Genomic DNA, 12,615 nt, shown 5'->3' on the forward strand with positions numbered 1-12,615 from the left:
AATTTATATTAACTGAGATTTTTTGTTATACCAAGACTATTTATGCAAAATCTAAAAAAAGCTCAAATGTTATTAGAAATTATATATTTTATTATATTATATATAAATTTAAATTATATATATATAAACTTAGAAGTGGTGACCAATATCAGCAATAAAACATACTTTCCCTTATAAATTCATATACATTTTAACCTAAAAACAGTGATGTTGAATAAACATCATGACATCATAGGCATGTTGTTTGAATTTCATTGTCCTCGTAGGTAAACATGCCACAGTCAATCATTGTTGGACACATTACTGGACATCATTTTTTGAGTAAGCACAAGATTTACATCCAGCAGATTTGGCTAACTGGAGCCAGAACAGATTAGCATTGCCTTATCGTTACTGTTGGACATTTGAGGATTAAACAATGATGAAATACCACAAAACTTTAGGGAAGAATCCCCTAGCAGATGTTCACTATACTGTAGAAAGGAAATATGATTTTCATATGAAGAGACTTAGTTACACATAAAAAATTGTAGATATAGATTGATGTTAGCATTCCAGTAGTCAAAAGTAAGTAATGTCCTTATGGATCACTGATCATAACAGAAACAGGTGTTGACCCATGAAATCAATATTGAGTGCTGAAACTTAGAAACCACTTGTAGACAAGTCACTCGATTAAAAAAAGAAAGAGAAAATAATCATTCAATATCTAGCCACTGTCAGTTGTGGAGGTGTGATGCTATCCAAAGTCTTGAAGTCAAGCAGTTTTGTGGGGAAACCTCAAAAGAGAAGAGATGAGAACAAGAGAGAGATAGATGGAGAGTTATGACTCAACCCCAATCCTTTTGTTTGTTCATTCTCTCCACACTTGTTGTGAGTATAGCTAATGCTACTGAGTGTGACTGATTGATCCACCCCTAGATGGACAGTAAAGATTAAGGGGATGACAAATAGGCACTTGCTTACACAGCGCTTGCTGCTAATCCCTTTGTCTTCCTTTAGGGAGCCCACGGTAGCCTCAGAGTCACTCACTGTCCAGCACCAGGAGGAGGTGACAGACCTCATTGCTCTTCACAAAGCATCAAACAAGAAGTTCTAGACGTCAGAGACACCCAGAGTCAAGAAAGGACCATCAGGATAGAGACTGAAGGACTTTGAAGAAACATCTAACATTGGCACAATTCTCAAGACTGGACGGATCTCTTGGAGGACCCTCTAGGATTCCAGTCAACCTACCTGGGAAAGATATTTTGGCCCCAAAAGCCAAATTCTTCTAAGGGTACACTTCTTCAATAAATTGAATGGAGGATCCAATATCAGAAATGTCCATGATACCATTTGCATCACCAACAGAGTCTTCCAGGAGCAACTCTACGGATGACAGCCAAGATGGTGAGTAACTGCTTCTTCAGTTTAGCTTGTAGTGGACATGCAAGTAGTGGTAAAGACTCTTGCAAGCAAGTACCCTTCAAACTTTTTGGTATTCTTGAATTTCTGTTTGAATATATTTAATGAAGTTCTAAAATACAATATTCTCAAGCAAGGTTTACTTTAGCAAGTATGGCATGCCAAGTAAATGCTGTCTTATTATTATCAACTACTAATGATTGGATTTTGAATAAGCAATTGCGCCCTGTTTCCTATGCTTTCCCAGGTAAAAGCCCCACTCCTGGCAAGATCCTGAACTCAGGACTTCTTTGTAAAGTGTGTTCTGACACCAGCAGTGGGAAACACTACGGGATATATGCTTGCAATGGTTGCAGTGGCTTTTTCAAGCGCAGTGTGAGGCGCAGACTCATCTACAGGTGAGAAAACACCTTGCATATTCACTCTCGGAAAAAAGCTGTCAATGGGACGGTACCCTTTCAAGAGCTACACCTTTGTACTTTCTTTACCCCTAAAGGGTGCATTGTAGTACCTTAAAGGAACATATTTGTACCTAAGGTTTACATATTAGTACCTTTTGAAAAGGTATAGCTTTTCCCCAGTGATAGCATTTGTACCTTTTTTCTGAGAGTGTTCAAAGTTGGGAGAAGAGAAGCTTAAAGGTAGAACCTACCTTAACCTTCCTGATACTGAAATTTACAGATGTCAAGCTGGTACAGGCATGTGTCCCGTGGACAAAGCCCATCGGAATCAGTGCCAGGCCTGTCGCTTAAAGAAATGTCTTCAAGCTGGCATGAACAAGGATGGTGAGTCAACTTCTTAAAAGCATCCTCTTCTTCCTCATTGTCTTCACTTTCTAAACCTTTCCGTCCATCTCCTCTCAGCTGTTCAGAATGAGCGTCAGCCCCGCAGCACCGCTCAAGTCAGATTAGACGCACTGGATATGGACAAGGAGCACCTCACCACCACCCTGGAGCCCACCTCCTCGTCCACCTGCTCTGTGATCAACCGCCCACTGCTGGGCTCCTCCATCAGCTCCAGCATCAGCTCCACAGATATTAGCCAGCTCTCCAACAGCCCCAAGAACGGACATCGCTTCATGGCCAGCCTGATGACGGCCGAGACCTGCGCCAAGCTGGAACCAGAGGACGGTAAGGAATGACACCACCTTGGTCAACCTAGAAAAGTTTTGTTGGTGAACACCATGCCTATGTCCAAAACCTTGGAGATCCGAAGGTACATCAAATATTTGCCTAAAGCTCACTTTGAACTTTGAACTTGTTGTAGATGTATTTATGATGTTATGGTGCCATAGAAGGCCCTTAAGGGTGCATATTAGCAGTGTTGGGGAAAGTTACATAAGTAATGCATTACAATATTGTGTTGCGCCATATTAAATTAACTAATTGCGTAACATAGTTATTTTTTATGGAAAGTAATGCATTATGTTATTTTGTGTTACTTTTTGTCACCTGAGCTGGGCTTGCTTATTTATTTTTAATAAAATAAAAAAACAAAAAACAAAAGTTATATTTTTGGCAATTGTAAAGGCCCTTTCATGCCAAAAGTGAAATTAATGAGCCTCAGGCTTAAGGAAGTGCCTCTGCACTTACTCCCGATTTCTCTCAATAAAGGACAGGAGAGGTGTCAGTGAATAAATGGGAAAACAAAGTAACTTGCGTTTCTTATTAGAAAAAGTAACTTAGATATTTTCTTGTAAATTTAAAAGTAATGCATTACTTTACTAGTTACTTGACAAAAGTAATCAGATTACATAACTCACGTTACTTGTAATGCACTACCCCAAACACTGCATATTAGTACCTAAATGGTGCATTTTAGTTCTTAAAAGGTGCAATGTAGTACCTTTTGAAAATGTACAGTAGAGTGACAGCTTTTGTAGCTGAGAGTGTACCCTTAAAATGGACAACTTTGTACCTTATTTGACCCTACAGGTGCATATTAGTACCTTAAGAGTACATATCACTACTCTAAAGTACTGTGTACCTCATACACAGAATATTACTGTAACTTTAGGAGTACAACAACTATGTCTAGGCAAGTACCCTTTAAGGGACATCTTTGTACCTTAAATACCCCTAAAAGTATATAAGGTACAAATATGTCCTTTTAAGGGTACTTTCCTCATAAAAGTTGTACTCCTAAAGGTACAGTTATATTCTGACAGTGTATGAGGAATCTGAATCCACAGAATGCTACCTGATAAGTCATTGACTGACTAGATAGCGAGGCAACAGTGCCTTAGGTTTCAGACAGAGTCCATGGCTAGACAGAGTTAGTCTGCCAGCAAGACCAACATCACTGTACTAGCATAGAGCAGCAGGGAAGTTTATGCTAGTCTAAGCTGGCCTTTTCAACTGTGTTTACAGTGGATGAGAACATCGATGTGACCAGTAATGAACCTGAGAGGAGTTCTTCAGAGTACGGCAGTGCTCTCTACCTCTCACGCGGACCAGAGAGTGTATATGAAACCTCAGCCCGCCTGCTCTTCATGTCTGTTAAATGGGCAAAGAACTTGCCGGTGTTTTCCCATCTACCTTTCAGAGACCAGGTGAGAGTCTATTATTCCTCCCTCTACTACCACCAGATGAGTATTTTCTGATTTGTTCATCCAGAAACAGAGGGATTTCAAGACGAAGAAACATAGTTACGTAGTTTTTTTAGTTATATGGTATAATCGGTAGGTACAATAATCTGCAAGTGCCATTCAAAATAGCAAATATTGTTGATTAATCTGCCTAACTTCAATTTACTGATCCATAAATTTTAACCCAGCACTCTTTGTGATTTTAGGTGATTCTACTTGAGGAAGCATGGAGTGAGCTGTTTCTTCTGTGTGCAATTCAGTGGTCGCTACCTCTGGACAACTGCCCACTGCTGTCCCTGCCAGACCTCTCACCCCCAGGCCAGGGCAAGGGAAGCCCCTCGGCAGTGGATGTGAGGGTCCTGCAAGAAGTGTTTAGCCGCTTCAAGCCCCTACAAGTGGATCCGACTGAGTTTGCATGCTTGAAAGCCATTGTTTTGTTTAAACCAGGTAGGTTTTTCCCTCTTCTTGCCACAAGGGGGCATAAATGATAGCCTACATTACAAGAACTGAGCTCGTGGGGTATAAATGTTATTCTGGGTGAGTAATCTTTGCATTCTGTAACAGAAACACGAGGACTTAAAGACCCAGAACAGGTGGAGAACCTACAGGATCAGTCCCAAGTGCTGCTAGCTCAACATATCCACACTCTTTACCCCAGTCAAGTCGCCAGGTGAGCAAATATACAAACATGCATTTGCATAAAGAAGTTAAACTGTATTTTTGAGAGTGGACACTAATGCAAATTATTCTTATGAATCACTTTCCTTAGGTTCGGCAGACTATTGCTTCTCCTTCCATCCCTTCACTTTGTGAGTTCGGAAAGAATCGAGCAACTCTTCTTCCAGAGAACCATCGGGAACACGCCGATGGAGAAACTACTGTGTGACATGTTCAAAAACTGAGGAGCTCGTCCTGAAAGACTGTTTTTAGAGGAATGAAGTCCTCAAGAATTTAGGTGCTTTGATTTACTGCCATGCTAGTTACGATGCCAATGAATCTGCCTCAATGCTAAAAAAGCACTAATGTATGTAAGCCACATTATTTGTTTGCATAGGTTGCTTATTTTGTCTCATTATGTAATTTTATGTCTCTTTTTATTTGAGTTACTGTAGTTTTTATACCTATACTATTGCTATGCATCTCCATTATTTGGAATCTCAGATATTTGGCACAGCCTGTTTATGAATATCATGTTGAGAATGCAGATTGCCTGTCAAGGCCATTATAATGCAAGATCATTTAGAGTATGTTTAATGACCAGTTTAAAAGAAATTGTTAACAAATACCCCTTTTGAAGGGGGCACTTTTGTAAAAGCTGAAAGATATGCCTCATATTTGTAGGACGTATAAATAAAATATATTATTAATCTTTCTGAATTTAATTTTATTTGCAGAAGCAATCCTTTTGAATGATGCATGTCACTTCCGGTACTCTAGAGGGCGCCGTTGCATTGGCCCTCAGCGCGTGACGTTACGTTAGACGGCGCAAACGCGGAAGTGCTTCTTGTTTTTGGCCGTCTCCATGGATTGAGCTCAAAATAACAATAATATAAGGTCATAGGCATCACGGAGGGAGCGATCTCTTCTGACACGGCATGACAATGTTCGGGAAGTCTTCAGGTTATGAGTATCAGTGTCTGTCGCAGAGAGATTCAGTGTACAGTAACACTCCTGGACTGTTTTCATCTCATGCTGCATTCGCTCAGAGTAATTATGATCAGAGAGGACTTTCGTTTGATTATGTGCCTAAAGTCTCTCAGAACGACTTCACAGGTATTCACTCCACGGTCACACACATTACGGTGCACATATTAAATAAGTTAAAATGACTATAGTTTAGAACTGTGTGTGTGTGTGTGTGTGTGTGTGTGTGTGTGTGTGTGTGTGTGTGTGTGTGTGTGTGTGTGTGTGTGTGTGTGTGTGTGTGTGTGTGTGTGTGTGTGTGTGTGTGTGTGTGGGGAATACTTAACCAATGTAATACTATTATAATGCTATATTATGCTATGACATAATGTTTATAATATTTGTATTATTTTGTTATTTATATATATACAATAGTTATATATAAAATGTATATATATGTGTGTGTATTTATCAGTATAATAATACATTTTAGTATTATATTATTATTATATAATCTAAATATATATATTATATTGTAATACTATATTCATATTTCTCTCTCTCTCTCTCTCTCTCTATATATATATAATATAAAATATAATACTTTATATATTATACGATATTTTTAATTTATTTATATTTAATAATTATACTCTTTTTATAACAGATAAATCTCAGGGATTGTTGTCCTGGATTTGCAACTTGATCGTAACATTCCTGGTTTTCCTAGTTACCTTCATAACTTTTCCCATATCTGGATGGTTTGTCCTAAAGGTCAGTTCGAAGCGCATTTTTAGGAAAGTTTTAGCCTTTTTAAGCGCTTCTTAAATATATAGTATCATTCTCAGGTTGTACCGAACTATGAGAGGATTGTTGTTTTTCGTCTGGGCCGGATCCGTCCTCCTAAAGGTCCAGGAGTGGTTCTGGTTCTGCCTTTCATTGATCAGTGGCAGAGAGTTGACCTGCGGACCAGAGCCTTCAGCGTCCCACCATGCAAGGTACAATGAAAAAAAGTGTTTTTTTAGTTCAGTTACATTTAAAAACTCATCTTTCAACAAACCAAGTATTTTGAGATTCCCACAATATTCCCTGCCAAAAGATCACCACCAAAGACGGTGGTCTGGTGTCGGTTGGAGCGGATATCCAGTTCCGGATCTGGAGTCCGGTGATGTCCGTGGTGGCGCTGCAGGATCTGAACGCCTCCACCCGCCTCACCGCCCAGAACGCCATGATGCAGACCCTGAGCAAAAAAACCCTGAGAGAGATACAGACCGAGAGGATCAAACTCGGTGAACATCTCGGGGTGAGAGACAAATACGAAATATTACACTTTTAACCACTATATTCCAGGATTTTAAAAGTTAAAGGGGTAGTTCATCTTGATGGCCTGAGGGTGAGTAAATTAACAGCAAACTTTTAATGCTGGGTGCACTGTCACTTTAAGCTTTAAGTGCCTGTGTGCTGCAGATGGACATGAATGAGATGACGAAGCCGTGGGGGCTGGAGGTGGACCGTGTGGAGCTGATCCTGGAGGGGGTGCTCCGGGAACCGGACGGGGGACACGCGGGGCCCATCATTATGCCCCCGTCTGTCCCTGGGCTGGAAGGACTCACTGGACCCATACAGCAGCTCGCAATGCACTTCCTGAGCCAGACGGCTGCGTCCCAATCCAGTCAAGGTGATGTTAGGCTACTTGGATCTGTAATAGGGGTGTAACGGTACACAAACATGACGGTTCGGTATGGTTTCGGTACAGCAGGAGGAAAAAAACTAAACATAAATTGCTTTTTTTTTAACAATGGTTTACTGAACAAAATGCTCTTACTTTAAATAAATTCAATTATACTTAAATTTTTCTTAGGGATAAAAATCTACCTCAGCTTTTGCTCTAAACTATAGGGAGCCCTTTTACTATAAGGTTATGTAGACACTGATGATTTTCAGTACGAATACGTGTACCGTTACACCCCTAATCTGTAATAAATTGCTTGCAGTGTTCCTCAATGGTAAGTCACTTTTGGATAAAAGTGTCTGCCAAATAATTAGATGTAAATGCATCCATGATTCCCTTTTTTTTCAAACCAGCATGATAAACAGAATCTCATTTCGTTTCTCCAGATTCAGTGAGTTTCACAGATGAGCTGCGTTCAGCTGCAGCTGTGAGTGTCAGTCGTGTGGATGGACTGATGGATGCAGTCCGGTCTGTGTTGTCAGAGCAGCTGGTTCATCAGGTGGGAGCCTGTTACCGCTTTCAGATCACCACTGGCTCTGGACAGAACAACTGCTACTATGTGGACCTGACACAAGGTAAGACTGAGAGAATTAAAAGCACTCTAAACACTCTTTACTAGGGATGCACCGATAGGATTTTTTTTTGTGTGGCCGATACCGATTTTAACAAACAACTATTGGCCGATTCCGATACCAATATAGGTCAACTGCATAAAGCAGAAAAAAAAAAATAATAATAATAATAATATTGATTGGTATTTTAACGTTTCTGTTCCTGCGTTCCTCTGTATTATTACCGTTCAGAAACCGGTTTGAGTAGAAAATATACCAGTTAATAACGTTATTTTTAAAACACTTTTTCTTTGCCTATAATAATAATAATGATAATAATAATAAAGTACAGCATTTTCTCTACTCCGAAAGAAAAAAAAAACATGGAGAGAGTCTTGCTCTGGTACTTGCGCTTAGTCATAGCCAATACAGCATCATCTTTTCTAGATTTTGGCCAGTTATATTAAACAAAAGAAAAATCTGTCAACACTTTAAAGACATTAAAGTATTTTTTGAAGATATTTAAAAATGTTTGCAGCATGGATAAAAAACACTACTCGTATAAGCGTTTTGAGAGGAAAGAACCGCCTAAATTATTAGTCTGTACGTCGCATTTTATTATTATATTCAGAAATAATGTAGGCTAAAATACTGGTAAATAAGGCAAAATGTTTACAAACATAACACAGTTAGGCTATTTTAGTTCTCTTCTCTCCACAACAAATCCTCTAAAGTTGTATTTAGGCTAAATATAAACGTCAAGCCAAAACAAATTAATTTAAAAGTGAAACCAAAGCCTACCGAAGCAGTGTAACTTTTGATGTTTCTTTAACTGTATTTTATTTTGATAATGAACAGGCTGCGTTGTCAAGTTTGCAAAAATATGTTGTATGTTCATGTGAGGTGCCGACGCAATCACTGCATTGTTTTCCCAACTGTTACTCCGTAATATATGGTCATACCAATGCTGTTTGGTTATAGCCTACAGATAGAAGCAAAACATCATTCAAAACTGTAAAGCTTTTGCAAAATAAAGAAAACGGCTTTCTGCCGTCTTGGTTTCCATTCTGTGAACTTCGGAAGTCATTACAATTATGCGAAACTCAGCACAATTCTTTCTTTCATTTGGTTAATCTGTTAATGATTTAAGTGAAATATATTTAGTGTATAGGCCTATTCCTTTTTATGTAGCCTATATAGTTCTTTTCTGTTTTCTCCGTTCACAGAAGCGCTGCAAGTGCATGATATGACCTTGTGTGAATCCGTGTTCTACACTATCCTGCCATTTTTGCTAGTTTCAAACACACGAAAAGCTGCATAATACCTGCCATTCATTTTCACTTAAATGTAGGCCTAATGCTTGGCGGTTTGTGACATATCCTCGGATAAACTCTTAACGTCTCCATGCAGTTAATTAATAAACCATCGGTATCGGCCCTTATCATGCTATTTCCTATATGCTGGTGGCTTTAAAATAATCAAAAATCGGCCGATAAATATCGGTGGCCGATACATTCTATGCATCCCTACTCTTTTTGCATTATTTGAAATAAAATAAACCGTAACTGAAATAAAATGCATTATACAAAACTTTTTTCAGGGCAACATTTCTCATTTTCATTTAGTTTAACTTGATTTACTAAAATAACTACAACTAAACAGAATTAAAATGAATAAAAGTTATATAGACATATATATAAAAAAAAAAAAAGGCCAAACTAAATTACTAGCTGAAATTAAAATATAAACGGAAAATGTAACATTTAAAATAAATTCAAAATTTTAATAAAAACTATAATAGTATCTGAACGATACTAAATAACACTGGTGTATTACCTGCTATTTGTATAGAGTGCCGTCCACGTTTTCAGTGGCGCTGGTTCTGGAAGCATTTTTTTCTTTTTTCCAAATCTGTTTATGACTGGCTTGTCTTGACATTACTGAAATATGTTTTCAAATAAATGTATATTTTAATACAGTGAGTCTTGGATTACTGCACACACACATGTAGCAACATCCTTGAGGTGTGTGTTTGTGGGCAATTCGTTTTCTTGTCCAAGGTTGACTGTTTCTCGACCTTTGACCCGCTAATGTTTGCTGCCCTTGGGCGACTGTTTATACAGAAAACAACACAAGGTTATTCCACTGTGAACATCTTTTTTGTTCACTTGAGAAATCAGTACACTAGTACACACTTATAAAGAGAGAAAAAAGTGGATAATGTTTCCCTCACATTTGCAGTTTGTGTGTGTGTATATATATATATATATATATATATATATGATTTTTATAGAAATCTCTTATGCTCATGAACACTGTTTAAAAATACAGCAAAATATATTGTGAAATATATATAGTGAAATATTTTTGCCATTTAAAAGAACCATTTTCTATTGTAATATATTTTAAAATGTATTTTATTCCTGTGATGCAAAGCTGAATTTTCAGCATCATTCTTCAGTCTTCAGTGTCACATGATCCTTCAGAAATCATTCTAATATGCTGATTTGTTGAACAATTATCAATTATTATTGGTGCTCGATTAATGGTTCTTATTATTGTAAGGTCCGCCCACTGGTCCAACGACGGCAGCCAATGGACCCTTTTCACAAGACTGTGATGACGCGTTTAATGGTCATCAGCATCGTAAATCCTCGAAAGTTTTTCATATTTGTATTTTTTTTAAATGTATCTACATTTATAACACTATTCTTTGTATTATATCACCTTTGCATCAAATTACAAAAAAACTGTTAACGCTAATGCGAGGGTGTTTCTAATGCAGCGGTAAATTTGACATTGTTCTCTCTTCTGACTGCCATTATCAGTCTCTCTCAGTTTTTTTCCTTTTATTGAAAGTCACGAAAACACTATAGTGGAGTTTTTCGTTTGCTATTTGAGCAAATGGGAATGCAAAAAATATATTTGTAGTACTCTCCCATTCACTGCTCTTCAAGTTAACCCAAATATGACGACTTCCGCTTCTGAGAAACCCGGAAATGTGAAAAGGGTCCATGTTATAGACGCCAGTTATCCAAAATCAATTGATCTTTACCCCTGTTTCATAGAAGTTTGATAATTAATTTGATTCAATACATTCCTTATACATTTCAAATAAAGGGTTTTCAATAATATCCCAAAAACAGAGATAAAATTCAACTGAAAAACCATCTGTGCCTGGTGATTTATTTTTTTCATTGAACGAATAGCTGCAACCATCTCTTGTTTCCTTAGTTTTTCATCACAAAGGTCTCGAAACTGAATAGATATAGATGAGACCGATTGCTTAACTGACTCAAAGTCAGAACATGTATCCATTTCAAATACAGATTTATATAACTGAGAGTAAAAAGATTCCACATCATTTGTAATCAATTTTGGATTCGAAATGAGTACATCATCAATTTTAAGAGAGGAGGTCATTTGTCTTTTATAATTTCGTTTTTCTAGTGAAAAAAATAGCTTGTGTTCTTTTCCCCCTTTTCCAACCATTTAGCTCTAGAACGAATGAATGCCCCCTTTGCAGTATTAATATATATCTGATCAATTTGACTTTTTAATATCTCCAATCTGACTCTTTCATCTTCTGTAAGATTATCTTTTTTCAAAAGTAAGTCTAATTCTGTCATAAGTGCCTTTTCCTTATTCAAATGATTATTTTTAACTTGTTTACTAAAATATACAGCAGACTGCCTAACTTTAAATTTAAATAACTCCCATTTGTTAACATGTGTCATTTGCTCACTCCCAAAATCTGTTGTGCTTCTTCTCGAACCTGGGAAATAAAGCCCTCATTCCTAAGCAACTTGTTCTTTAATTTCCAATAGCCTCGCATACTATTATTTTTAATATCACAACCAGAGAGTACCAAAACAATAATTTTATGATCCGAAAGAGGTGCGTGGCAATAAGCAACTTCAGTAACATATTGGACACATCCTGGGTCGATCAACCATAAATCGATCCTTGACTGCAAAGATCTAGAGGAGTTACTCCAAGAATAACACTGTTCATTAAAATCTATAGACTATCCACTATAGAAAGATGGGTACATAGAAAGGTAGTACATTTTAATTTTGAAGAAGGTATCGTATGTGGAGGGAAACGATCTAAGAAATCATCTGGGGCATCATTAAAATCACCGCCCATTATCAAAAAGGCACCTTGATATTTCCCCATCAATACTGATATAGAATGTGTGACCTCTTTAGACATATTTTTTAGCTTGGACTGAAGAATTGTGACCATAAAAATTTCCTAAGACAAATACAGAGTTATCCAGTTTAACAACTATAAGTAACCATCTACCTTCTTTTGAGGTAAGCAATTCCAATAGGCTACGTCACCTTTAAAGGGGTCATATGATGCGATTTCAAATTTTCCTTTCTCTTTGGAATGTTACAAGCTCTTGGTGCATAAAGAAGATCTGTAAAGTTAAAAAAATAAAGTCTCAAATCCAAAGAGATATTCTTTATAAAAGTTAAGAGTCAACCACGCCTACCTAAAACGGCTCGTTCTAACACGCCCCACATGTCTACATCACTGTGTGGGAAGATTTGCATAACGCCGCCCAAAGAAGGCATAACTTTGATTCTTGCTGTAGTATTGTTGTTGCCATGTGTTTCGTTGTGAAAGCAAAACTACTTTGTTTGGCCTTCCAAAAGAGGATGATATCCGCTTCGTCATGCCTAGAGCTGATCCGTGTTGGTCACTGA

General features: G+C 37.7%; 2 protein-coding genes across 2 annotated transcripts; both read left to right on the forward strand.

Moving 5' to 3' along the window:
• Positions 1-991: 991 nt before the first annotated feature.
• Positions 992-5,066, forward strand: LOC107589312 (photoreceptor-specific nuclear receptor-like). The gene is made up of 8 exons (XM_016277709.1): positions 992-1,392; positions 1,655-1,805; positions 2,089-2,192; positions 2,271-2,537; positions 3,777-3,958; positions 4,201-4,441; positions 4,559-4,664; positions 4,764-5,066. The coding sequence occupies exons 1-8, from the start codon at positions 1,302-1,304 to the stop codon at positions 4,894-4,896; spliced, it is 1,275 nt and encodes a 424-aa protein (XP_016133195.1). The 5' UTR covers positions 992-1,301; the 3' UTR covers positions 4,897-5,066.
• Positions 5,067-5,471: 405 nt separating this feature from the next.
• Positions 5,472-8,003, forward strand: LOC107589313 (stomatin-like protein 1). The gene is made up of 6 exons (XM_016277710.1): positions 5,472-5,767; positions 6,285-6,391; positions 6,466-6,615; positions 6,717-6,920; positions 7,085-7,295; positions 7,736-8,003. The coding sequence occupies exons 1-6, from the start codon at positions 5,590-5,592 to the stop codon at positions 7,966-7,968; spliced, it is 1,083 nt and encodes a 360-aa protein (XP_016133196.1). The 5' UTR covers positions 5,472-5,589; the 3' UTR covers positions 7,969-8,003.
• Positions 8,004-12,615: the final 4,612 nt, after the last annotated feature.

The sequence above is a fragment of the Sinocyclocheilus grahami genome, unplaced genomic scaffold (assembly GCF_001515645.1).
Source record: "Sinocyclocheilus grahami isolate Dianchi unplaced genomic scaffold, SAMN03320097.WGS_v1.1 scaffold115.1, whole genome shotgun sequence".
In the NCBI taxonomy this organism is placed as follows: Eukaryota; Metazoa; Chordata; class Actinopteri; order Cypriniformes; family Cyprinidae; genus Sinocyclocheilus; species Sinocyclocheilus grahami.